At 46.5% G+C, this 27,447-nt stretch overlaps 1 protein-coding gene, 1 long non-coding RNA gene and 1 pseudogene across 6 annotated transcripts; all 3 read left to right on the top strand.

The window, feature by feature from the left end:
- Positions 1-4,228: 4,228 nt before the first annotated feature.
- LOC138915087 (uncharacterized) lies at positions 4,229-9,593 on the top strand. 2 transcript variants are annotated; one of them, XR_011422500.1, is made up of 4 exons: positions 4,235-4,311; positions 8,143-8,236; positions 8,588-8,667; positions 9,043-9,593. It is a non-coding gene; the product is annotated as an uncharacterized lncRNA (long non-coding RNA). The 2 variants fall into 2 exon arrangements; XR_011422499.1 differs by lacking the exons at positions 8,143-8,236; positions 8,588-8,667; positions 9,043-9,593 and adding an exon at positions 6,685-6,895 and having other exon boundaries at positions 4,229-4,311.
- LOC106781933 (myeloid cell surface antigen CD33-like) lies at positions 4,413-5,794 on the top strand (annotated as a pseudogene).
- Positions 9,594-11,800: 2,207 nt separating the features above from the next.
- On the top strand, positions 11,801-27,342 carry LOC100066110 (myeloid cell surface antigen CD33). 4 transcript variants are annotated; one of them, XM_023650317.2, is made up of 7 exons: positions 11,801-11,929; positions 11,997-12,377; positions 12,585-12,863; positions 13,101-13,148; positions 21,198-21,294; positions 21,581-21,662; positions 26,865-27,342. In XM_023650317.2, exons 1-7 carry the CDS (start codon positions 11,899-11,901, stop codon positions 27,015-27,017), a joined length of 1,071 nt encoding a protein of 356 aa, XP_023506085.1. In that variant the 5' UTR covers positions 11,801-11,898; the 3' UTR covers positions 27,018-27,342. The 4 variants fall into 4 exon arrangements, with proteins under 4 accessions (XP_023506085.1, XP_023506086.1, XP_070080900.1 ...); XM_023650318.2 differs by having other exon boundaries at positions 11,813-11,929; positions 12,618-12,863; XM_070224799.1 differs by lacking the exon at positions 13,101-13,148 and having other exon boundaries at positions 11,813-11,929; positions 12,618-12,863.
- Positions 27,343-27,447: the final 105 nt, after the last annotated feature.

The following is a 27,447-nucleotide window of genomic DNA, read 5'->3' as shown; positions in this document are numbered from 1 at the left end:
AGCCAATACTCACTCCAATCCACATTTTGTCCCTCACTGTATATTTTTTTGTGAGCTTGGGGATTTGAAGAATATAGTTAGAAACAGATGCTCCAGAGACAGGAAGATGAGATTCAAATCCTGGCTCCAACATGAGCAACACGAGCTGGATCTGCTCTTTAAAGTGAGATCACGGACTAGCCCAGGGTCCTAACAGCCTGTTCTAAGCTGATGACGACTCAACTTCAACCTCATACAAAAACTCTACCCTTTCTCCTCCCAACACTTTATGTTCCTGATATCGCAATTTATATCTTTTTATATTGTGTCCGCATTAGCAAATTGTTTTAGTCATTGTTATTCTTAATACTTTTGCCTTTTCACTTTTATGCTAAAGTTAGAAGTAATTTACGCAACGCCATGACCGTGTTGTGGTATTCTCTGTCTATTTAATTTTTCCACAGAAACTTAAACTTCCATATGCTTTCATGTTGCTGTTTAAGATCTTTTCAACTTGAAGAACTCTGTTAAGCATTTCTTGTGAGGCATTTTGCTAAGTGGAATAAGCCAGTCACAGATGGATAAATGTTCCGTGATTCCCCTTAAATGAAGGATCTAAAATAGTCAGATCTGTGGAAGCAGAGAATAGAGGGGCGGCTGCCAGGGCTGGAGGGAGGGGGTGGGGAGTTGTTCAATGGGCATAAAGTTTCAGTTTTATGCAAGATGAACAAGTTTTAGAGATCTGCTGTAAAACATAGAGCCTATAGTTAACAATACTGTATCGTGCGCTTAAAAGATTCATTGAGAGAGTAGATCTCATGTTAAGTTTTCTTGCAGCAACAAGCAAAAAATGAAAAAGACATGGAGATGCAGGGAAACTGTGAGAGGTGATAGGTGTGTTTTTTACCTGAGTGTGGTCATGGTTTCACAGGTGTGTGCATTTGTCCAAACTCATCAAATTGGATGTATTAAATATGTGTTATTTTTCATACATCAATTCTACCTTAAAAAGGCTGTTTAAAAAAAGGGAAGTGAAATCACATCTGTGAAACTCATCATCACATTGGTACAATGGAAATGGATCATTACCACCCCCCTCAGGGGGTCTTCAAAAAGCTCAGGATCTATTGTAAGTAAAACATTTAGAACAGCAATTAACTGACATTAAATGCTTCACCCAATTATTCAGACTGTTTTCGGCTAAATGCGCAAAGCTCAGATGACCTTTCACCTGATTCCAATAGCAGTTCAGTTTGAGGACAAGACATTGCAGAGTCATCACTGCCCTCTGGTGGCCACAGCCTGAATTTCCCCCTCTGCAGATGCCCACAGGAAGGCGGTCTCAACAGTCAAGAACACTCATTCGTCCTCATCTGGTGTGCTGGGGTTTCACAGTAGGTTCTCTGTTGGTTTCCTCGGCATTGGATGGGAGGCTGTTAAAAAGCGGCATTCCAGGAAGCTCTGCAGAGAGAGGAGGGCTGTTTGTGGCTCTGCACAGGAAATTTTGTAGCAAAATCTTACTGCATGCTGATAACAAATGCAAATCCTGCATTCATACCAAACACACATTGCTCTTCCAGCCACAGAACAGACACGACCCTGCCCTCTGCATGATGTCAGGCAGCGCTGGACGCACACGTACAGGCTGCTCAGAGCTTGTGTAAAGCAAGAGAAACAGCCACACATGTGAACCTTGACCAGAGGAGGCGCTGCCCAAAGCAAGAGCATCCGTAAGAAAAAGACTGACGTGGGTGCCAGATCCCCAGCGGTTTTGCACTGTGAGTTAGGAGAGTTTGCAACAGGCTCCATCCATTTATTCAAGCATTCGTTCATGGAAAGCTGTACTGAGCACGTGCCCTGTGCCCAGCCCTGTCCTTGTGTGGTGATGGGGAAAGGCTGGCGACACGGCTGAGGAGATGGACAGATTCTGTGCGCTAAATGCACGTGATAATTTGAAGCATGATTTGTGGTCACAGAGACCTGTGTTCCCATCCCCTTTCTCTGCTTCTTAGCAGGATTAATGTGCCAGCGTGATGACAAGCAGTGACTCTCTGATACCTGCCCAGGATGGCCTTGGTCCCTGGTACAGAAAGCAGCTGCCAAAGGACAGGACATGGGCAGGCAGCCAGGAGATGGGGGGCAGGTCTCAGCTTCCCAGGTGTCTTGGGGTGTGTCTGTTGCCCTCTCTGGACTGCAGTGCCCTCTCTGAAAAATGGGATGTGAAAACAATCTCCCAAGATAGCCGAGCTCTGATAGAGAGCAGATCAGAGGTTCCTTTTCAATGAACATACACGATATCACACACACACACACACTTCCTGTCAGGCTTCCTCTTGGTCCTGTAGCTCTTGATTCCTTGAAAGAGGGAGCCTAGACACCAGGCAACCCCAGAAAAGAGCTCACCCCTCCCATTCCAGAGCTGCAGCTGCCTCTGAGGTCTGGGGTGAGAGGTAGGGCGGGGGGCTGAGGCCGAGCCTCTCACCCACACAGTCCCTGCCTGAGCATCTGGATTTCAAGCTGGAAGTGAATAAGTCCCTGAAGATACAGGAGGACTTATGCATCCCTGTGCCCTGCACCATCTCCTATCCCTGGGATGGAGGAACAAGCCCACACCTGCCTGTGGCTTCTGGTTCCAGAACAGGGACCAGCCTGGTCAGGATGCTCTGGTGGCCATGACCTACCTAGACCACACACTGCAGGTCGAGACTCAGATGATTCCATCTCCTCAGGGGACCAGGGAAACATAACTGTGCTTAGAGCATCGCCAACACCAGGATGATGGAGAATGGGACATTTTTCTTTCAAGTGGAAAGAGGAAATGCAGAATATACTTATGTGGCTTGCTTTCTTTGCATGTGACAGCTATGGAGCTGCTTATAAAGAGGACAAGGATGGGATGTGGGGACCCCATGGAACCTGAATTCTATGGAGCATTATTTGTCCTCCCCTAATTCATGTGTTGAAACCTTAACAACCAGTGTTGATTGTATTCAGAGACAGAGCTTTTCAGAGATAAATGAGATTAAATGAAGCCATAAGGATGGAGTTCTATGCTTGGTGGCTTTATAGGAAGAGGAAAAAAAAGAGATTGATCTCTCTCTCTCTCCCCCCAACATGTGCCCGCAAAGAGGAAAGGCCGTGTAAGGACACAGGGAGATGCCTCCATCTGTAATCCAGGAGGCGGGTTCTCACCAGGAACCGAGTCTGCTGATGCCTTGATCTTGGACTTCTCGCCTCCACAGCTGTGAGAAATAAGTTTCTGTTGTTTAAGCCCCCAGTGGGTGACATTTTGTTACAGAAGCCCCAGCTGACTAGTTCCCTGTCAGCCCGTGGAATTATTCAAACAAGCCCATCAAATCCTCCTGCAGGAGCCAGGGGTCCCTTCGACCTCTCGTGACTGCAGAGCCGGCCTCCCACAGAGCTGCTTGTTCACTCTGTTCCTGAGTGCAGCCTTCACGGGGCCTGCATAGTGAGGTGTCCTCCTCCCCTGGGCAGTGCATCTGCGTGACCAGTGAACAGCTGTTGATCTCGTTTGCTCAGTATTGGGTGTCAGATGCTCAGCCATCCCCATAACCCTTGGGTAGGAATCCCCCCTCATCCATGGGGTGAATAAGAGATGATCAGAACGTCCTGGAGGGCCACGTGCTGAGCTGCTCCCAGCCCTGTACCCACTAGATGCCAGTCCCACTGTCTTCTCAAGTCGTGACAATCAAATGTATCCAGACATTGCCTAATGTCCCCCATTACGGGGGAGGGTGGATAGGGCAGAAACTCCTGGTTAAGAACCACAGGTCTAGACCACATGGTGACTCTCGGGCCAGGTCAGGAAGTGACCACTACCCAGTGCAAACTGAGGGGCACCAACAGCACCTCAGCCTGGGCGGGAGCACTCAGAACACCCACCCATCCGTCTCTCACGCCGTGGAGGTCTCAGCGGCCCCTGCTGCCCCCTCACAGGCCAGGACCGGCCTCCACCGAGGTCCAGAGGCCTGGCGGGCAGGACCCACGGCCCAGGTCCAGGCTCTGGTGCTGGACGGAATCACTGGAGGTGGAGGCAGGACATGGGGCCTGCTCCTTGTCTGTTCCCTCTGGGTGGGTCTTGTGGTCTCTTGGCTGTGGGGCGTCCACCCGCTCTGTCCAGAGGGAAGACAAGCTCTAGCCTGCAGTTCCTCTTCTGTGAAAGGCCAAGGTCACATGCTCCTCCCCAATTTCCTGTGGGTCTCCCCACAGCCCCCCTCCCACCCGCCACATTCTCTTTTCAGACACAGGACGGATGCCCAGAACGCTCCATCTCAGAGATTCTGCAGCTGCTGCAGCCCCCGCTGTGGGCAGGTGAGTGAGCCGAGGGGAGAGGAGGCCAGTGGGGCAGGGGCTGTGGCTGACACTCATTTCCTCCAGGGTCCATAGCTCAGGATATGAAATTATAGCTGCAAGTTCAGAAGTCCGTGACGGTGCAGGAAGGTCTGTGTGCGCAGGTGCCCTGCACTCTCTTTCACCCCGAGAATAACTGGACTGAGTCTACTCAATCTCACGGCTACTGGTACCAGGAAGGGGCCAATATACACCAGGATGCACCTGTGGCCACAAACAACCCAGATCTTAAAGTGCTGGAGGAGACCCAGGGCCAATGCCACCTCCTCGGGTATCCCTGGACCTACAACTGCTCCCTGGACATCAGAGATGCCAGGAGGAGGGACAATGGAAAATAGCTTTTTTGAGTGGAGAGAGAAAGGCAAATATACAATTACAAATCTAAGCAGTTCTGTGTGCATGTGATGGGTAAGGAGTGGGCTCCAGGAGATACCACAGTGAAAGGCCATGGGGGCCCCAGTGCAGGACTGGGATAAGACCCTCCTCCTGGGAGAGGTCAAGCGTGTCAGAGTCTAGAGGGAGGAGCTGATCAAGCCTGAGGCTTCTCTCAGAGCCACACCTCAGACCATCCCTCCTGATCCCCGTGTCTCCCCATCTCCTCACCAGCCCTGACCCACACACCTCACATCCTCATCCCAGGGACCCTGGAGTCCAGGCACCCCAGGAACCTGACCTGCTCTGTGCCCTGGGCCTGTGAGCAGGGGCACACCCCCCATCTGCTCCTGCACATCAGCTGCCCTCACTGCCCTGGGTCCCAGGACCCCCTCTCCTCTGTGCTAACCCTCACCCCACGGCCCCAGGACCATGGCACCACCCTCACCTGTTAGGTGAAGTTCCCTGCAGCTGGTGTCACTGTGGAAAGAACCATCCAACTCAGTGTCACCTGTAAGTGCTGGGGCAGAACGCTCGAGTCCATGAAGGTGGAGGGGGCAGGAGGACCAAGCTTGGGACACCTGGTGCTTTTGTTCTGGGGTCCTGGCTGAGTGGGGGACATAGAAGGACCCAAACCCTGTCCCTCCTGCATTTCTGTGTCTTTGCGGTGGGGGTTGCCTACACTTATCTCACCCCACCCTCCACACTGAAAGGGGAATCCCCTCTTCTTGTCCTAGGTGCTCCAAAGAACCCAGCCATCAGTGTCTGTCTAGGGGATGACACAGGTAGGAAGGAACCTCTCCTGGGTTGTAGGGAACAGGGCCTCTTCCAGCTCAGGGCAGGGCCAGGTCCCAGCGACAGTCTGGACTCAACAAGGTGACCAGAGGCCCACTTGTGGTTGAATCCAGTGGTCCCTCCCATCCTCAGCCCCCATGGCCTCTGTGAGCAGCTGTCCCCAGTGTCTCCTCACTCCACTCAGACTTCTCCTCCCCACTTGGCTCCACTAGGAGAACAGGGCGACATTCGCATTGAAGAGCCCTTCTCTCAATGCCTCTTATCACCCTTCTCCTGATGACTCTTCCAGTCTCATCTTTTTATTTTTCCTAACAATTGTTTATTTAAATATTTTTTTATCAGGTAATATATTGGCCTGCCCTAAAATTCAAAGTGCACGGCAGAGTCTGTCCGCAGATGCCCAGTCCCCTCCCAGGAAGTGACCAATGTCCATAGGCTGCTCTGAGCCTTTTGGGTTTGTTCAACTAAAGATTCTTGGAGGTCCTTTGACATCAGTAGGACAGACTGTCCTCATTCTTCTCTGTGACGGTGCAGTCTTCCTTTGCGTGGGTGGATTCTGATTCTGTACACACCTTCTACTAGTGGAAAACCTTTGCATAAGTTTATTCTACCAACAGAAATGATGCAATCAGCAATCTTGTACCTCCTTTTACACGTATGTGTGTGTGTTTCTGACTGTGGGATAAATTCTTAAAAGGAAAAGAGCTGGACACATGTTCTTTCTAATTTCGCATGATACGGCCAAGTTCTTCTCCATCAAGGATGGACAAGTTTACATTCCCAACTCTGATGGCTGAAAGTATGTGTTTTCAGCTACCCAGTGTGGGGTGAAACTGTTTGATCTTTGCCAGTATCAGGAGAAAACCTGTTTTTTTGTTTTTTGTTTTTTGCTGAGGAAGATTGGCCCTGAGCGAACATCTGTTGCCAATCATCCTCTGTTTTCCATGTGTGTTGCTGCCACAGCATGGCCACTGAGGAGTGGTGTAGGTCTGTGCCCAAGAGCTGAACTCAGGCCACTGATGCGGAGCACGCAGAACTTAACCACTAGGCCACTGAGACTGGGCCCTGTATGTTTTTTTTTTTTTAAATCTATATGCATTATTTCATTGAGGAAAAATTCATATAAAATAAAATTCACAATTTGAGCCATTTTCATGTGTTCAACAGGTGGCTGTTAGTACATTCACAATGATGTCCAACCATCACAACTGTCTACTTCCATCCATCCAACATCTTCATCACCCCAAAGAGAAACCCTGTGCCGTGAAGCAGTCACTCTCCACGCTCCCCTCCCCCAGCCCCTGCAACCGCTGCTCTACTTTCTGTTTCTATGCATTTGCCTATTCTGGACGTTTCATATAAATGGAATTTTACAAAATGTGGCCTTTTGTGTCTGGCTTCTTTCACTTCACAAAATGTTTTCAAGGTTGACCCACATAGAATGTATCAGTGATTTTTTTCTTTTTTGTTTGAGTAATATCACATTGTGTGGATGTACCAGACTTTGTTCACACATTGATCAGTCGATGGACATTTGGGTCATTTCCACTTTTCACCTGTTGTAAATAATGCTGCTGTGAACATTGGTTTACATGCTTTGGTTCAGACCTGCGTTTTCAGTTTTCTGGGACATTTACCTCCCTGGCAGTGGAATTGCTGGGTCAAATGGTAGTTTCTACATTTAATTTTTGAGGACTTGCCAGACTGTTTCCACAGTGGCACCTTCATTTCTCATTTCTACCAGCAACATACGAAGGTTCCAATTTCTCCACATTATTTCCAACATTGCTAGTTTTCTTTCAAAAGTATATGTGTCTAGGCTGCTGGTGGGTGTGCCACCCCTGGTCCCCTAGCGGTTCAGATCTGATGCTCTTACCACGGCCATCCAAGTTTATTTCCTGGTCAGGGGACCACACCACCCGACTTTCAGTTGTCACCCTGTGGTGGTGGTGTGGTGCTGTGATTCTGAAAGCTATAACAGCAGAGCCACCCACGCTGAACAGGTTTCAGAGAAGCTGTCAGACTACAACAGACTAGAAAGAAGGACCTGGTCCTTCACTTAAAATAATTGGCCATGAAAACCCTTTGAATAGCAGGGCAGCCTTGTCTGTGATAGCGCCAGAAGACAGGATGGCGCTAAAAACCAGGCAGAGTTTTGATTTGCATTTACACAATGACTAATGATCTTGTTAATTATTTCATGTACTTATTGACCATTTGTATATCCTTTTTGGAGCATTTTTTTTCAAGTCCTTTGCCCGTCATTTAATTGGATTGCTTGTCTTTTCATTGTTGAGTTGTAAAAGTCCTTTATCTATGCTGGATACTACACCCTCTTCTGATCTTTGATTTGCAAATATTTTCTCCATTAAATAAGGTTGGATTTTCACTTTGTCGATACAGTTAATTGATGCACAAAAGTTTGCCACTTTGATGAAGTCCAACTTATACAATGTTCTCTGTCCAACTGTGGGAGAGTCAGGTGGGGTGAGGCCCGGGCACAGGTGGTCCTGCATCCAGTGAAGCAGGAGGGCCTGGAGAAGCAACGTCCAGAGTCCTGCAGGAGCACAAGGACGCAGGATGTGGTGGAGCAGGTGGATCCATCCTCTTCCCGCTTTCCCACAGGGAGGTCAGGGCCTGTGGCAGAGGTTGTTCTGGCGGTCATTGGGGAAGCAGCTGTGAAGACCCTGCTCCTCCTCCTCTGCCTCATCTTCCTCATGTGAGCATTGTCCCAAGGGGAAGGGAAGGTGTGGGGAGCACAAGGGGAATGTGGCTGAGTCCAAGAGTCAATGCAGGAGGGGCTCAAATGGGTCAGGGGTGGGGCAGACAGGAGGCTGACATGGGGTGGGGGTGGGGAACCACACAGGCAGCTGTCATGCCCGCCTGCCAGATGTCCAGGATGGGAGGTACCTGTGTGCTCAAGACAGTCTGTGGGGCCACACCTGCCCTCTCCCACCTCAGTCACCCCTCCAGCCCCTGCACAGGGAACGGCACGGCGGGGGGGGGGGGGGGGGGCGGTGAATCTGTTCACAATCCTACCAGACTGAAAGACCCTGGTCTCTTCTCTCAGAATGAGGTCCTGCAGGAGGAAGGTGATGAGGCACATGGGGGCATGGAGGATACAAACACCATCCCAGTGCAATCCCTCAGGTGAGTGACTTGGGTGTCTCACAACCCAACATCTCACTGCACACCTCCCCCGGGATGGCCTCCAGGATTCCTCCACTCGACATGGCCAAAACTGAGCTACCACCTTCCTGCCCAAACCCATTTCTACCTGGGGTTCCCTCTCACACTGATGACACTGCGGCTCCAATCTCTGAGGCCACAACTGAAGTGTGGTTCTCCACTTTACATCCATCCTTTTCCCCCAAAGCATCCATTGATAAGTTTTGTCCATATGTCCTCTTACGTGTCTCATCTTGCTACCCGGCTCCGGCTCATCCTGACCTGGTTATTCCTGGGCCTCATCCTGGGTCTCATAACCCACCTCACCTCCTGCCTCCATCTCTCTCCTCAATACAGGCCTCCAGACTGTGTGTCCAGAAACCATCCTTGTCCACATCCTGCACAGTAGGAACAGCTACGTGTCCTCTCCATGGCCAGAGACTGAGCTGCAAACACCACAGGCAGGATTCAAAGGCCTGGTATGATATCTTCTCTGCTGGACTCTCCCGCAGATTCCTCCCTCTCCCTGCGTCTGGCAATGTCTCCACCTCCAGCCAGGCCAAGGCCACTGTGACTCTGACTTTGCATGTGCAGTTCCTTTTCCTGAAATACCCTTCCCTCCACCTTCCAGCCTCTCCAAGCCTCACTCATACCTCAGGCTCAGTCATAAAAGTACTGATTGTGCATGTGTGTGTAATTCGTGTATGTTTCTGGGTAGAGTGACATTCAGTCACTTATTTATAGAGTCCTGAGCGAGTATTAATGAAGACCTACTATGTGCTAATATTACTGTAGATTCCGGGGATGTATCAGGGAGCACAGAACCCAAAATCTGTCATCAAGAAGCTGTCATTCTGGAGACAAGGACAGAAATAAATATAAATAAATAAGAAATAATATCAGAGCAATTTGGATGGCAATATGTGTTTGGAGAAACATCGCGCATTGGAAGGAGCACATGACAACTTGGGGAAAATTTTCTACATCTGAGAGTGTGAGGAGTGATGCTGGAGCAAAGACTTATGACAATAAGAAGGCAGGTTCTGTGTTTGCCTGAGAGAAAATTATCCCAGGAAAACAACAAAGAGAGGACACCAGTGAAATAGTCTGAGGCAGAAGCACGCCTGGTGTGTTGGGGAAACAGGAGGAAGAAATTTGACAGCAGAGGGAGACAAAGGGTGGGGGAGAAGCTGGGAGGATGGTGCAGACCACGTGCTGGTGCAGAGCGTGTGAAGCCCTGCAGGAAACGCAAGAATCTGGAAGCCATGGAGGATGTGATTGAACTTTCATTTTCACAGGATCCCCATGGAGCTCTGTTCAGAAAAGGCCAGAGTGGGTCCACAGCAGCACCTCGCAGACTGAGAGGGTATTGCTGAGTTCTTCAGGCAGCAGGTGATGGTGACTGGAACCAGGGAGGTGGGGTGGAGAGTGAAGGTTTATGTTTAGATGTATCATGAAGATGGAACTAACAGAGTTTTCTGATGGATGTGGGGAGTGAGGGAGAGAGAGGAGCAAGGATGATGCCCCAATGTTTCCCCTGAGCAGGTGGAAGGATGGAGCTGTGTTCACTGGAGGACGTCAGAGAGTAGGGTTTGGAAGGAAGATGTTTATTCTGAGAAGCCAGTTGGTATCCAACTGTGGACAGTAGTGTGAGAGCTGTGTATGAACGTCTGGAGATCAGGAGTGGGGTCCAGGCTGGAGATGTTAAAACGTAGAGCCATGTAAATGATGACAACAGATGGGGCGAAAAGGGCCTGATGCACCCAGGGAAGAGAAGAACGCAAGGAAACACATTTGTCCTTGGTGATCCCAACTTAGCAGTTTTAATGGGGCGGCAGGAAAGGGATCCAGACTTGGTTGGAGAAAGTCCAGGAGAGAACTGGAGGAGGAGAAGTGGGAAGAGATTGTACAGACAACGCTTTGAGGAATATGGCTGCAAAGAGGTGCAAAGGAACGGGTCAATGAAGGAGAGCTTTTCTCCATTATTCTCTGTGTTCCCCCTGAAGACATCATCTGCCTGACTTCCCACCTGGATTAGCTTCCTGGGGCCACTGTCACAAATGAACACACACTCATTGTCTAAAAAAACATATTCTCTCACTGCTTTGGAGGCCAGAAATCCACAGAGTGGAGACAATATTTTCCTTCTGGCCTTGTAAGTTCTCGATTGCATCCCTGTAACACCAGACCGACCTATTGACAAAAGACATTGAGTACAAATATATTTAACGTACGTTAAATGTGGCACAGGAGCGTTCCTAAGGAAATGGAGACCAGTCCACACATCACTGCACAACACCATTCAGGGAAAAGAAGTTTCCTCTAAACTGGCCCCTAGAACATGTAGTCCCCCTTTTGTTTTACGTGAAGATGCACCATGGTTTTATTTTGAATATGCCAATGTAACTTCAAGAATTAACATACAAGAAGTAAAAGAAAGCTCCCAAACTCAAACTTTTAGAAAATATTGAGTATGCTTCCAGGACACACAGGCAACTGCCCAGTGACTGCAGCTCTGAATTCTGACAAGACTGAGTGTTTGGGAGGAAGTGACACTGCTGGGTGAGGAGCATCTCACGGGCATGAACCTAGTCTCCCTTCTTGTCTCCAGCCTCCCCACCAGAGATGCTCACTAAGTGTTTGGGGAATGAATGGATGAATAAAGGAATGAATGGATGTTTAGCTGTTGCCTTCACGTCACCTAGGATCCCTTTCTTTTCTGCTGTCCTGGATGCTCACACAGGCCCCAAAGGATCCTACACCTGGCACAACTGACCACCTGGGCCCTCCATGAGGCTATGACCCTCCAGGGTCAAGCAGGAGCAACCAGCTCCCTGGTGTACAAAACAGTGCTCAGAAAAGCACCCCACATGGGAGGCCCTCAGAGTCTCACCATCTCCCACTCCTTAGATATCATCAGAGGTCCTTGTGCAGACTCTGGTGCTGGAGGGAAGCCCCAAGATGGGGAGAGGACACGGGGTCTGCTCCTTGTTTACTGCCCTCTGGGTGGTCTCGGGGTCTCTGGGCCTTGGAGTGTCTGCCCACTCTGTGCAGAGGGTGGATGAGCTCAAGCCTCTGGTTCTTTGTTTGAATCGCCGAGGTCACATGCTCCTCTGCAGCTTCCTGTGGGTCTCGCAACAGTGCCGGCTGCCACTCATCTTCCCCTTCTCATTTCAGACATAGGTAAAAAGCGCAGAAACCTCCATCTCAGAGATGCTGCTGCTGCTGCCCCTGCTGTTGGCAGGTGAGTGGGTTGAAGGGAGAGGGGGTGGGCAAAGCAAGGTCTGTGGCTGACCCTCCTTTCCTGGCAGGGTCCCTGGCTCAGTATGACACATACCTACTGGAAGTGCAGGAATCCGTGACTGTGCAGGAGGGCATGTGCGTCTCTGTGCCCTGCACCATCTACTATCCCCAGTACTCCTGGACTAACTCTGCCCCAGCTCATGGCTACTGGTTCCGGGTAGGGGCTGATACCAACTGGGATGCTCCAGTGGCCACAAATGACCCAGTTCGTAAAGCACAGGAGGAGACCCAGGGCCGCTTCCAACTCCTTGGGGACCCCCGGACCTACAACTGCTCCCTGGACATCAGAGACGCCAGGAGGAGCGACGCTGGAAAATACTTTTTTTGGGTGGAGAGAGGAAGGGGAAAAAAGGCTTCCAGATTGAATTATCTCACTGTGCATGTGACGGGTAAGGATCGGGCTCCAGGAAATGCCACAGGGGAAGGCCATGGGGATCAAGGGGCAGGGCTGAGATGGGATTCCTCGCCTGGGAGTGGTTGGGGGTGCAGTGTGTCAGGGCTCAGAGGGAGGAGCTGGACCAAAGCCTGAGGCATCTCTCAGGGCTGCACCTCAGATCCTCCCTCCTAATCCCCGTGTCTCCCCATCTCCTCACTAGCCCTGACCAACACACCCCACATCCTCATCCCAGGAACCCTGGAATCTGGTCACCCCAGGAACCTGACCTGCTCTGTGCCCTGGGCCTGTGAGCGGGGCACACCCCCCATCTTCTCCTGGACATCAGCTGCCCTCACCTCCCTGGGTCCCAGGACCCATCTCTCCTCAGTGCTCACCCTCACCCCACGGCCCCAAGACCATGGCACCAACCTCACCTGTCAGGTGAAGTTCCCTGAGGCTGGTGTGACTGTGGAAACGACCATCCAGCTCAACGTCACCTGTGAGTGCTTGGTCAGAATGGCCGGGTTGCTGAAGGTCTGAAGGGGGCAGGAGGGCCAGGCTGGGGACACTTGGTTCATTTGTCCAGGGGACCTAGCTGAGTGGGGGACCTAGAAGGATAGAAGCCCTGTCTTCCTGTGGCTTTACTGTGTTCCTGTGGCTGCAGGGTGTGTGGGACACCTACACTTATCTCACCCCCTCTCCCCACTGAAGGAGGAATCCTCTTTTCTCCTCCCAGGTCCTCCAGAGAACCCAGAAATCAGTGCCTGCCTAGGGGATGGCACAGGTAGGAAGGAGCCCCCTCCCATGGGACATTGACTGGAGTGGGGTCTCTGCCCAGTCAAGTCAGGGCTGGACTTTCAGAGCTCAGATAGTGAGGCTGGAGTGGGAGGCTGCGGTTAGACATGAGAAGCCTCCTCAGGCCTCTTCCTCCAATATCCGCCAACACTGATCTTGCCCGGATGACCCACAACTTCCTCCCTGCCCATGCTAAATGTGCTCTTTATCTCCTCTAGTCATTGAAGGCCTTAGGGGGATTTTTAGCAGACTTTATTTTTCAGAGCCGTTTTAGGTGCACAGCAAATTTGAGAGGAAGTCAGAGAGATTTCCTCTATACCCACTGCGTGTTCCCACCGTGCACAGCCTCCCCACTAGCAACATCCCCACCAGGGGGTACCTTTGTTACAACCCTTGAATCGACACTGACACATCATTATCATCCAAAGTTGATAGTTGACCTTAGGGTTTACTCTTTTTTTAAATTTTATTTTATTGCAGTAACATTGGATTATAACATTATATAGCTTTCAAATGTACATCATAATATATTTCGTATTCTGTGTAGACTACATCATGCTCACCACCCAAAAACTAATTATAGTCCATCCCCTCACATGTGAGCCTAATCACCACTTCTGCCCTCCCCCCTCCCCCCTTCCGCTATGGGAACCATCAATCCAATCTCCGTTGCTATGTGTTTGTTTGTCGTTGTTTTTACCTTCTACTTATGGGTGATATCATACAGTATTTGACTTTCTCCCTCTGACTTATTTCACTTCACATAATACCCTCATAATACCCATGTTGTCAAAAATGGCCGGATTTCGTCATTTCTTATGGCTGAGTAGTATTCCATCGTGTATAAATACCACATCTTCTTTATCCATTCGTCCCTTGATGGGCACCTAGGTTGCTTCCAAGTCATGGCTATTGTGAATAATGCTGCAATGAACATAGGGGTGCAAGTATCTTTATGCATTTGTATTTTCAAGTTCTTTGGGTAAATGCCCAGCAGTGGGTTAGCTGGATCATATGGTAGATCTATTCTTAATTTTCTGAGCATACTCCATACTGCTTTCCATAGTGGCTGCACCAGTTGCACTCCCACCAGCAGTGTACGAGGGTGCCCTTCTCTCCACATCCTCTCCAACACTTGTTGTTTCCTGTCTTGTTAATTATAGCCATTCTCACCGGAGTGAGGTGATACCTCATTGTAGTTTTGATTTGCATTTTCCTGATAGCTAATGATATTGAGCGTCTCTTCATGTACCTATTGGCCATCCATATATCTTCTTTGCTCATATCTTTTGCCCATTTTTTAATTGGGTTGTTGGTATTTTTGTTGAGATGTATGAATTCTTTGTATTTTTTTGATATTAACCCCTTATCTGATATGTGGTTTGCAAATATCTTCTCCCAATTGTTAGGTTGTCTTTTCATTTTGTTGATGGTTTCCTTTCCTGTGCAGAAGCTTTTTAGTTTTATGTAGTTCCATTTGTTCATTTTTTCTTTTGTTTCCCTTGCCCAGTCAGACATGGTATTTGAAAATATGCTGCTAAGACCGATGTCAAAGAGCGTATTGCCTATGCTTTTTTCTACAAGTTTCATGGTTTTGGGTCTTACATTCAAGTCTTTAATCCATTTTGAGTTGATTTCTGTGCATGGTGTAAGGTAATGGTCTAATTTCATTCTTTTGCATGTGGCTGTCTAGTTTTCCCAACACCATTTATTGAAGAGACTCTCATTTCTCCATCATATGCTCTTGGCTCCCTTGTCGAATACTAGCTGTCCATAAATGTGTGGGTTTCTTTCTGGGCTCTCGATTCTGTTCCATTGATCTGTGTGTCTGTTTTTGTGCCAGTACCATGCGGTTTTGGTTACTATGTCTTTGTAGTATATTTTGAAATCAGGGAGTGTGATACCTCAAGCTTTGTTCTTTTTTCTCAAGAATCCTTTGGCTATTTGAGGTCTTTTGTTGTTCCATATAAATTTTAGGATTCTTTGTTCTATTTCTGTGAAAAAATGCTGTTGGAACTTTGATAGGTATTGCATTGAATCTGTAGATTGCTTTAGGAAGTATGGAGATTTTAACGATGTTAATTCTTCCAATCCAAGAGCATGGAATATCTTTCCATTTCTTTGTGTACTCTTCAATTTCTTTCAACGTTTTATAGTTTTCAGTGTACAGATCTTTCAATTCTTTGGTTAAGTTTATTCCTGGGTATTTTATTCTTTTTGCTGAAATTGTAAATGAGATTGTATTTTTAATTTCTCTTTCTGTTACTTCGTCAGTGTATAGAAACGCAATAGATTTTTGTATATTGATTTTGTATCCTGCGACTTGACTGTATTCATTTATTATTTCTGACAGTTTTTTAGTGGATTCTTTAGGGTTTTCTATATATAAATCATGTCATCTGCAATGAGTGACAGTTTCACTTCTTTTCTAATATGGATCCCTTTTATTTCTTTTTCTTGCCTAATTGCTCTGGCTAGGACTTCCAATACTATGTTAAATAAGAGTGATGACAGTGGGCATCCTTGTCTGGTTCCTGTTCTTAAAGGGATAGCTTTCAGTTTTTCTCCTTTGAGAATGATATTTGCTGTGGGTTTGTCATATATAGCCTTTATGTTAAGGTATTTTCCTTCTATACCCATTTTATTTAGAGTTTTTATCATAAATGGATATTATATCTTGTCGCATGCTTTCTCTGCATCTATTGAGATGATCATGTGATTTTTATTCTTCATTTCGTTAATGTGGTGTATCACATTGATAGATTTGCAGATGTTCAACCATCCCTGTGTCCCTGGAATGGAACCCACTTGATCATGATGTGCGATCTTTTTAATGTATTGTTGTATTCAATTTGCTAGTATTTTGTTGAGGATTTTTGCATTGATGTTCATCAGTGATATTGGCTTGTAATTTTCTTTTTTTGTGTTGTCCTTGTCTGGTTTTGATATCGGGATAATGTTGGCTTCATAGAATGAGTAAGGAAACTTCCTCTTCTCTTCAATTTTTGGAACAGTTTGAGAAGGATAAATATTACGTCTTCTTTGAATGTTTGGTAGAATTCACCAGGGAAGCCATCTTGTCCTGGACTTTTATCTTTTGGGAGGTTTTTGATTGCTGTTTAAATCTCCTTACTGGTGATTGGTCTATTCAAATTTTCTACTTCTCCTTGGTCCAGTTTTGGAAGGTTGTATGTTTCTAAGAATTTATCCATTACTTCTAGATTATCCAATTTGTTGGCATCTAGCTTTTCATAGTATTCTCTTATTGTCTTTTGTATTTCTGAGGTGTCCCCTGTAATTTCTCCTCTTTCATTTCTGATTTTATTTATTTGAACCTTCTCTCTTTTTTCTTGTTCAGTATAGCTATGGGTTTGTCAGTTTTGTTTATCTTTGCAAAGAACCAGATCTTGGTCTCATTAATTTTTTCTATTTTTTTTTAGTCTCTATTTTGTTTATTTCTACTCGGGATTTTTATTATTTCCTTCCTTCTGCTGATTTTGGGCTTTGTTTGTTCTTTTTCCAGTACCTTTAGATGCACTTTTAGGTTGTTTATTGGGATTTTTCTTGTTTGTTGAGGTAGGCCTGAATTGCTATAAACTTCCCTCTTAGAACCACTTTTGCTGTATCCCATAGATTTTGGCCAGTCGTATTGTCATTTTCATTTGTCTCCAGGAATTTTATGTTTTCTCCTTTGGTGTAAGTGGAGTGTTAAAGTCCCCTACTATTACTGTGTTACTGTCTATTTCTCCTTTTATGTCTGTTAATAATTGCTTTATATATTTAGGTGCTCCTATGTTGGGTGCGTAGATATTTACAAGCGTTATATTTTCTTGTTGGATTCTTCCCTTTATTATTATGTAGTGCCCATCTTTGTCTCTTGTTACAGTTTTTGTTTTAAAGTCTATTTTGTCTGATATAAGTGTTGCTACCCCTGCTTTCTTTTCTTTGCCATTTGCATGGAGTATCTTTTTCCATCCTTTCACTTTCAGTTTGTGAGTATCTTTAGGTCTGAAGCATGTCTCTTGTATGCAACATATATATGGGTCTTATTTCCTTATCCAATTGGCCACCCTATGCCTTTTGATTGGAGAATTCGGTCTATTGACATTTAAAGTAGCTATTGATAAATATGTACTTATTGCCATTTTGTTACTTATTCTTTTCTGGGTGTTTTTGTAGTTCTTCTCTGTTCTTTCTTTTTCTCTTGCTCTCTTCCCTTGTGGTTTGATGGCTTTCTTTAGTAATATGTTTGATTTCTTTTGTCTTACCTATTTGCTTACTTATTATAGGTTTCTGATTTGTGATTACCGTGAGGAACCTATATACTATTCTATGTATATGACAGTCTATATCGAGTTGATAGATTCTTTAGCTTGACCTCTTTCTAAAGGCTCTACTTTTTCACTCCCCTCCTCCCACGTTTTATGTTTTTGAAATCATATGTAATCTCTTGTTTTGTGTGTGTCTATCCATTACCCTCTTATCATTGAAATGGGTAATTTTAGTACATTTGTCTTTTAAACCTCATCTTATCTTCACAGGTTGTTGATCTGCTACATTTACTATATTTTTACCTTTACCAGTGATTTTATTGCCAGGTTTTTTTGGGGGAAGGGTGGTTATTTTTTTTGATAACTTTTTTATCCCTATTTGTGGTCATTGCTTTCCCACTTAAATAAGTCCCTTCAGCATTTCTTGTAGAAATGCTTGGTTTCTTGGTGATAAACTGCTTTAATTTTTGCTTGTCTGGGAAGCTTTTTATCTCTCCTTCCAATTTGAATGACAACCTTGATGGATAGAGTATTCTTGGCTGTAGGTTTTTTCCATTTAGCACTTTAAATACATCATGCCATTCTCTTCTCGCCTATAGGGCTTCAACTGAGAAGTCTGCTGATAGCCTTATGGGCTTTTCTTTGTATGTCACTTGTTGCCTTTCTCTTGCTGCTTTTAGGATTCTCTCTTTATCTTTAATTTTGGACATTTTAATTATAATATGTCTTTGTGTGGGCCTCTTTGGTCTTATCTTGTTTGGAGCTCTCTGTGCTTCCTGTACTTGAGTGTCTGTTTCCTTCCTTACATTAGGAAAATTTGCATCTATTATTTCTCCAAATAAATTTTCTGCCCCTTTGTCTCTCTCTTCTCCTTATTTTTTTTCTTTTCTGCTTTATCTCCCCAACTGCCCCCACCCTGTACATAGTTGTATATCTTAGTTGCAGGTCCTTCTAGTTGTGTCTTCTCCTTCTTGTACACCTATAATACAAATGTTAGTATGCTTGATAGTGTCCCAGAGTTCCCTTAGACTGTTCTCATTCTGTCTAGTTCTTTTTTCTGTTCTGCTTCCGTGATTTCCTCTAGTCTTTCGTCTAGCTCACTGATCCGTTCTTCTGTATCCTCTACTCTGCTATTGAGTCCCTCTAGTGAATTTTTCATTTCCAGTATTGTGTTCTTCATTTCTGATTGGTTCCTTTTTATATTTTCCAGTTCTTTGTTGATGAGCTCACTGTGTTCATCCAGTCTTCTCCTAATATCTGTGAGCATCCTTATGAGATTTTGTTTGAACTCTTTGTTGGGTAGGTCACTTATTTCTGTTTCATTGAGTCCTTTTTCTGGGGTTTTGTCCTATTCCCTTGCTTGGAATGCGTTCCTTTGTCTCCTCATTATGACTCTTTCTCTTTGCTTATTTCTATGTATTAGGTGAGTTGGCTGTGTCTCCTGATCTTGGAGAAGTGGCCTTATGTAAGAGATGCATTTTGAGGCCTAGCAGTGTGCTTCCCTCTCATCACCAGTCCAAAAGATCCAGGAGTGACCCATTTGTGGGCTACTTGTGTCCTTCTGCTGTGGCAGGGCTGCTCTTAATGCAGGTACCCAGGGAGTCTAGTCTTTCCTTCCCTGGCCAGCTGTTTGTAACTCCAGTTTGGGGAGCCTCAGCACTGTTGGCTACAAGGTCTAATGGCACACTCCTGTTACAGTTTTCCTGTTAATTGAGTAGGTACCCAGTGTAGCTGGTTGCTAGGCTCAGGGGCTTACAGTTGCTATAGGCCTCAGGCCTACAAGGCTGTTGTCAGTTCTCTTAGGAATACAGCTGAGTGGGGCTGGCCCTATGCACCGAGCACTCAGTTGTTTCAGGCTTTGGAAGGTGGGGCTGATTATTTTTATGGCTATTTGTGAAGCACAGGTCTTCTGCTGCTGATAAGCCTCAACCCCCTCAGGACCACACACACTGTCAACACATTCCTGGTCCATGCACACTTCCCAACCCCCTGGAGCATACCCCAATGCCCCACAGCAGAGGCTCCCACCTCTCAACCAATGCCCCACACAGTTCACCTGGTCCTCATAAACACCCTGCCCCACAGAGGCAACCACCCTTGCCTGCCTGTAGAGGATCAAGGCAGCCAGTCAATTCAGGCTGACAAGTAGCCTGAGGGCTTGCTGTTGGGTGGGGTGGGTCCCTAGGGTGGTCTGCCTGCCCAGGCTGAACTAGATTAAATCTGTGCTCTAGTGGGTGTGGCAGCCCTCTGGGCTATCAGGCCAAGGGAAGAGCCTCAATGGTGTCAGCCCGGGTCTGAGTCAGCACTCCTGGACCAGGTCAGAACAATGGCCCCCACCAATGTCTGTCTCTGGAGAAGTCTCTCCTCTCACCAACATACCCCAGAGCCCACCAGGTGAGTCTCTTTTCTCAAAAAAGAGACTCTCTCTTTTCTCAAAGGACTGTCAGCCTTCTCCCTGGTGATTTTAGGTTGCTGAGAAAGGTGAGTTTGTGTGTGGGCCCTTTAAGACACGGGTCTTTTCAGCTTTTGTGGGATAGCTTTTCTGGGGGTATCCCCACTGCAGTTAATAGCCAGCGAAGCCAGATAGTAATCCCCTCATCTCAGTTGTGCTGAGTCTGAAGGATATTTATAGCGGTGTTGGCCCCTGCTCCAGACCTCACTCCTCCAGGGAGGGCTGCGTACCTTAGGGTGGCTTCCGTCTGGCCATCTGAGAAACTCTGCTGCTCCCAAAGGGGACTTTTGTCTCTCCAGCAGGAATTTCTGCCCCTTCCACCTTAGTCAGGACTTGTTGTGGGGGTTCTTTTTATCCAGTTTTCAGTTTTCTATCCAGGGTAATTTTTCCAAAAATAGTTGTAACCTGGTTGTGTTCGTGGGAGGAGATGAGTTCAGAGTCTTCTTACACTGCCATCTTGACAAGATTCCAGGGTTTACTCTTGGTATTGTACATTCTATGGGTTTTGACAAAGGTACAATGACAAATTCATCTTTACAGTCTCATACAGAGTAGTTTCAAAGCCTCCAAAATCTCTTTGGGCCCTTTTTTGACTGTCAATCTCCTGCCCTCACCCTGACCTCTCTCTGGAGCTCAGCTCCCCCCACTGCTCTATTCCCATGGGTGATGGATCTGGTCCCCTCACTGGACAGTGAGTCCCATTGGGGCTTTCTCATCAGTGCCCATCCAACTGTTGACAGGTGATGCCCAGAGGCACAACTCTCACCTTAGATGTTGGGTTCCCAAGAGACACAGCCAGGCAGGGCCAGGAGAGATGTCTGGGTCTGACCTGAGAATCCAGCTTCGACCCCCTTCTGGAGGCATGAAAGACACCTCTGATCCTAAGAAATGGGACCCATGGAGGACAGGAGAGGAGATTCAGACACCCTTCCTGGAAGTAAAGAAGGATATAGATTTTCAGCAACCCATAGGGCTCTATGTGTGTGTGTCTCTTTCTCTGGAATGACCTCAAAGCCCAGAGCCTCACGCTTCTGCTGCAGTGAGGTTTGGGGGCTGTTGCAGGGAGACACTGGATGAAGAAAAATCTGGGTCCTAAAAGAGATGGAGCTTGTTGGACAGCAGTGTGGGGCTGGACAGGAGGTGTCATGTGGAACATATCCTTTTGGAGAAAGCTGAGATCCTGTGATGGGTGGGAGAACCCAGAGGCAGAACCCTGGATGGGAGGGGAGGGGCGCCCCTCTCTACATGCTGAAGAGGAGAGGACACAAGTCAGCTCATCAGGATTGGAGTTCACCCCAATCTCTCTTGTCTGCAGGGGAACCAGGAACCAGGGCAGGATTGATTCAGGGGATCGTTGGGGGAGCTGGTGTCACTGCACTGCTCGCTCTCTGCATCTACCTCATCTTTGTCATGTGAGCTGGGTTGAGTGTGGGCCAAGACGTGGAGAGGAGGGACCTGGAGGAGTTGTGGGGGCTCAGAACAAGGGCGGGGTGTAGGGTGGTGGTGAGAATCCAGCTGCTAGCCCCTGAGCCAGGCATGAGTGTGCTCCTAGCCCTGGTTCAGGATGTCCAGGAGCATGGGAGGTGGTCTTGTTATGAAGGCTCCTGGGCTCACCCTGCCCTCGATTAACCTACCTTAGTCATTCACTCAAGCTTCAAAAGAGTGACCTGTGTCAGAGACCCTGATGTCTCCCATCAGAGTGAAGACCTGCCAGAAGAAAGTGGCCAGGACAACAGTGGGCGTGGATGACATCCACTCTGCCATGGGACCAGCTTCCCTGGTGAGTGATGTGGGAGTCCTAGCATACACTCTGTCAAACACGTTTCTCCAGGGTGGCCCACAGCCACACTCCATTAAACATGTCAAGAAATAAGCTCATCACCTCCTGCTTGTTTGAAAATGTAGGTTTTATTATTACGGTTATGGGCTGCATAACAACATTTCAATTGGCAACGAACTGTAAAAACAGCGGTGGTCCCGTAATATCAGTACCATATAGCCTAGGTGTGTAGTAAGCTATACCATCTAGATTTGTGTAAGCACACTCTATGGTGTTCACACAATGATGAAATCACCTAAGGATGCATTTCTCAGAACATATCCATTGTTGTTAAGCAATGTGTGACTGTTCAGGTATGTGAGGCCAATAGGTGGAGAGACAGTTGTTAATAATAGTTCTCAAGAGGAGGGGGAAATGCCACACCACACAGGGCCACGGAAGTAAATGCCAGTGTTGGTCAGGAAGCGTAGGGAGGGAGGAGGAAAAGCGGGCAGAAGCATTTATTGTGGTTTCCGGGGGAAAGGCAAGTTGAGGCAGGGTAAGCAGGTCTAGGACTGGCTAGTTTGAATAATTTCATCAGGCTCTGGGCTGTAGGGGCTGTCCCGCATTGTCTGGTAACTGACCCTTGCTGATTAGGGCAGGATTATGGTCTGGAGTGTAAGATTTGATACAGGAAGTGATTGGGGTGTGAGCTTTGTGCTGGTTGGTTTGCAATATGAAAGGCAAGCTTGCAGGCAAGTCCTTTCCTATCTCTAGAAGTTCACTAGTGCTCGCAGGGGAAATTCCAAGTTTAGAAGGCCTGATACATCAAAAATCAGCAACACATGGTTAATACATGCCCAAACATACTTCTCCTGCTCGGCTCTCCATCTCACCAGTGGCACTCTTGTCCCTGATGCCTAACCAGAGACCTGTCTTTGTCCCACCCCAGTCCTCTATCAACACTTCCTGTACCCATATACTGCAAAGCTTGTCTGTGCTTCTTCTGAATGTAACTCAATGCAACTGCTCCCTTTGAGCTGAATGTCCCTCGTAGTCTTTATCCTGCACAGCCCACCCATCTCTCCTCCCCAGCAGATTAGCATTACCTCCATGATGAAATGCACTGCTTCTCCACACTACCAAAAGATGAGCATCCAAACAACTTGGTCTGGCATTTGGGGCAGGAAAACAAAAGTCACCTTCAGGCCTTCACTCCTCTCCCACTGGCCTGCTCACTCACCTCAAGCAAGTAAAATTCTTGCATCCCAGGAGCATTGCTCGGCTGTCCTCTCCTTCTCACATGCCCTGATCAGCCTTTCCTACTCCTGCTCATCTTTTAGCTCTGAATTTCATTCATTTATTTATTTAACTCTGATTAATGTTGACACTGCTGTGGGTTTTTGAGCACATGGTCAGCAGTCACCTGTGCATTCATCTACTCCTTCAACTGCTATCTTCCACTTGTTGATTGTTCTGAGGGCTTGGGTAATATCTGTATTTTTGCAAGTACGTGTGCTACAAATAAAAAAATGTCCATGCTGTCAATGACTTATACTTTGGTGGTAGGGAGATGAAAATAATGAACCAATGAGTATCGAAAATGTACATAATATGAGTGCTCTGGAGGGAAATGAAATGGACAAATGGGGAGGGACAGTCCTGGGGCTGGAGTCTCTGAGGAAACACCTGCAGAATGTGAAGAATCTGGTGTGAGCCCTGAGAGAGGATCGCTGAGGGCTCTAAACAAATGGAGTAGTAAGTACTAGGGCTCTGAGGCTGGGGCATGTCTGATGTGTTGGAGAAACAACAAGTAAGACAGTGTTCCTAAATCAGAGTTCTGTGGGGGTGGTGAGTGGCTAATGGTGGAGAAGGAATGAGGATGGAGAGGCACGGAGGCTGCGAATATCGCGGGATCCTGCAGTTCACCACGTTACTTAGGTATTTTGAGAAGAATGATGGATTCTGTATGTGCCTCCTTTACTACTCACACAGAACACTGCACTTCTGATGTCTGACACTTCTGACATCAGATGTGTGGGGTTTTTACCCACACCAAGCAATTCTCTGTGACACCAGCTGAGCACCCTACAACTTAACTCTGACACTATCTGCTTAGACATAGCGTCAGATTCCACAGGTCAAGGGTACAGTCCCACAAGACTGTCCCCCTCCCCACCTCGGACATTAATCTGAAATCCAACTTGTCACCTGTGCTTCTGACCAACTGGCTAGAAATGGAAGATTCCCATGACTCCCTGGCTGGGTTAAATTAATTTGCTAGAGTGGCTCACAGAATTCAGGAAAACTGTTTACTTCTTGTAAACCAGCTTACTACAAAAGGATGTGATAAAGGACACAGATGAACATCCAGATGAAGAGATGCATAGAGCAAGGCAAATGAGAAGGAGCGAGGAGGTTCCATGCCCTCTCCAGGAGCATCCCTCTGTCAGTACCTCCATGTATTCACCAAGCTGGAAGCTCCTTGAACCTCATACTGTTGGAACTTTTTGGAGACTTCATTATGTAGACATGATAGAGTATTAACACCATTTCCAGCCTCTCTTCCCTTTCTGGAGGGTAGATGATGGGGCTGAAAGTTCCAATGTCCTAACCATGATTTGGACTTTACAGTGACCAACCATATCCAGGAGCATTTGCAGTCACCTCATTAGAACAAAAGACACTTTTATCACCCCGGACATTACAAGGGATTTATTATCAGGAACCAGGGTCAACAGCCAAATGTTAAAACAGGAACTGGGGGAAGATATATTCTATTATCACAGATATGAACTGACACTCATTTTCATGAGCTCACTCTGGCTGCTGTGTTCAGAGATCCTGTAGCAAGATAGGGTAGAAGAGAGGAGACTAGATAAGGAAGACACTCAGATAGTCTTGGCAAGAGATGATGCAGACTGTATTATTTTGCTTGGGGTTGCATAACAAGCTTCCATAGACTGGGTTGCTTAAACTATTGAGATTATTTTGTCACTGTTCTGAAGGTTGGAAGTCCAAGATCGAGGTGCCAGCAGGGTTGGTTTCTCTTGATAACTCTCTCCTTGTTTTATAGGTGGTTACCTTCTTGCTGTGTCCTCACATGGTCTTTTCTCTGCACACACACATCCTTAGTGTCTCTTCTTCTTCTTCTATGGATATAAGTCATTTGGGGCCTTACCCTACTGCCCTCATTTAAACTTAATTATCACTTTAAAGTCCCTGTGTCCATATACAGTCACACTGGATGGTAGGGCTTCAACATATGAATTTGAGGGTATACAATTCAGTCTATAAGACAGACTTAGTCCAGGGTAACAATGATGGATGTCAAAGATTACTCCATAGATGTCACAGATAGTCATTTGTGTCAAAGATTATGCCATGGATTTCCATAGGTAGCCATAGACAGCCATAGAGGTCAAGGATGTCCATAAATGTTTGTAGACATCAAAGATGACTCCTACGTGGTCTCCTGGTGCAACTTCAAGAATTAAATTGCCAATTCCTGAAATTGAAATTTTTTCAGGACAAGTATATTTCAAGAGGGTATCAAATTTTGTTTTGGTTGCTATAAGTTTAAGGTAACTCTGAAATGCCCAAGTGAAGATGACAAAGAGTTGGAAAAGTTTGGAGCTCAGGAGAGACATCCAGGTGGGAGACAGAGTTTTGGGATTCCTCCACATCGAGGTCTGATAGTGGATGAAATGAGAAAGGAGAGAAGACGCCCATGGCTGGAGACCTGGGACCCTCCAGCATTTAGAGTCAGGGAGATAAAATGGAAACAGCAAGAAGACCATTGAGGAAGAACAAATGACCATGAGAGTGTAGGGTTGTGTCCTAGTGGCCAAGGGGAGATAGAGGTTCAAGAAGGAGAGGGTGATCATTGGTTTCAAATGCTAATAAGTCCAATAGGATAGGTTCTGTGAAATGGCTATTTAAATTTAGCTAAGTGGTATCATAGCTGATCATGGCAAAAGCAAATCTGGTACCCTGGTAAAGGCTGATATCTTGATTAGAGTGAGTTCAAGAGAGAATGGGAGGAGAAGAAGTGGAAAGACTCTTTTGAGAAATGTTGCAGTAAATCTAGATCTGAGAAATGAGTCTGCAGAAGAAAAGATTGTACTCCTAAATCGCATGGAACTTCCTGCGTGAGAGCACTGTCTTTTGTTTTAATGAAGTGACTCTTGGCGGGCTCCTAGAAGGGGATTTTCATCCCTGACTCCACTCTCTATAGACTGGAGAGGGGGTGTAAATGTAGTTAAAAATTGATCATGCATATTTGGGGAAACCTCCATAAAAATCTCAAAACTATAAGGTTTAGGGATCTTCCAAGTTGCTGAACATATGGAGGTGCTGGGAGGGTGATGTGCTCAGAGAGAGCATGGCAGTTCCACACCTCTTCCCACCTACTTTGTCCTATGCATCTCCTCCATCTGGATGTTCATCTGTGCCCTTTATCATATCTTTTTATAATAAGCTGTTACACAATTGGTAAACTGTTTTCCTGAATTCTCTGAGTCACTCTAGTAAATTAATTGAACCCAAGGTGTGGGCCATGGAAAACTCCAATTTATAGTAGGTTGGTCAGAAGCACAAGTGACAGCCTAGACTTGAAATTGGCCTCTGCACACGGTGGGAATCTTGTAGAACTGAGCCCTTAACCTGTGGGTCTGATGCTATCTCCAAGTAGATAGTGTCAGAATTGAGTTCAGTTGTACGACTCCAAGCTGGTGTCACAGAGAATTCCTTGTTTGGATGGGGGAAAGGCCACACATCTGGCATAAGAAGAGTTGTGAATTTGGTAGTAGTGTGAGAGTAAAGGACAGACACACAGGAGGAGAAGCAGATTTTCATAAACACCTTCCTGGGTATCCCGTGCCCGGCACATATGAGAACTCAGAAAGACCGTGTTCAGTAGCTGTGTGACTTTAGGAAGTATCTAACTTTCCTGAGACTTAATTTCTTTCTGTGTAAAATAATAGTATTTTCTACATGGGTCTGTGTGAGTGTTCAGTAGAATTGGAAAGCAACCAATAAATACTATATTTGCTGGATTTGTTGTTGCTATATATTTATGGGACCTTAAGAAATGTTTGATGAAAGACTGGAATACGGAATAAAAGTCATCTCAGAATCAAATTCACTTCATGGACCCTCTCTGACTTTCCCTGCCCCTCCCTCAGTGCTCTACTCTGATGCCCTTCTTTTCTCTCCACACAGGGTCACCAGCAAGGGTCCAAGTTAGACAGTCCTGCTGACACTACAAATGATACAGGGATGGTCTCTTCCTTTGAGGTGGAGCAGGAGCTGCATTATGCTTCCATCAGCTTTAACAGAGTGAATCCTCAGGAGGGCACCCACAGGACCCAGTGAGGAACCAACCAGAGCTCAGTGTCAGCCAGAGCATCCATATCCTTTAGAGGAAGGGGGACCCAAAGGGTGGTTTTTGGAAACTTAACATCTCCATAGGCAGTGGGTTTATAAACTATGGTATGTGATTTTCCTGCTGTACTGGAACTATGTTAGGCTTTGCAATCAGAGAGACCTGGAATTGAATCCATGCTCTTTTATTAATAGTAGAACATCAGGCAAGCCACCTTACTCTTCTATGTCTTGGTTTCTTGCTTTGTGAAATAAGAAGTCCTAACTCATAGAGTTGCTGTGAGGATTAAATAAAAGTACTTATGGAAAACAACCAGCAGAAGTCCTGATACATTATGAGCTTTTGGTGCAGCTTGGTTCCTTTTCCCTTGAACAGAAAGGCCCTAGTAACATTTCGCCCAGAGGCTGGGTATGCTCTGTC

The sequence above is a fragment of the Equus caballus genome, chromosome 10 (genome assembly GCF_041296265.1).
Source record: "Equus caballus isolate H_3958 breed thoroughbred chromosome 10, TB-T2T, whole genome shotgun sequence".
NCBI lineage: Eukaryota > Metazoa > Chordata > Mammalia > Perissodactyla > Equidae > Equus > Equus caballus.
This window is presented reverse-complemented; position numbering and strand designations above follow the sequence as displayed.

Coding starts and splice junctions, on each gene's coding strand:
- LOC100066110 (XM_023650317.2), top strand. CDS start 11,899: ATGCTGCTGCTGCTGCCCCTGCTGTTGGCAG. Junction 12,378..12,584: donor TCTCACTGTGCATGTGACGG/GTAAGGATCGGG, acceptor TCTCCTCACTAG/CCCTGACCAACACACCCCAC. Junction 21,295..21,580: donor ATCTACCTCATCTTTGTCAT/GTGAGCTGGGTT, acceptor GTCTCCCATCAG/AGTGAAGACCTGCCAGAAGA.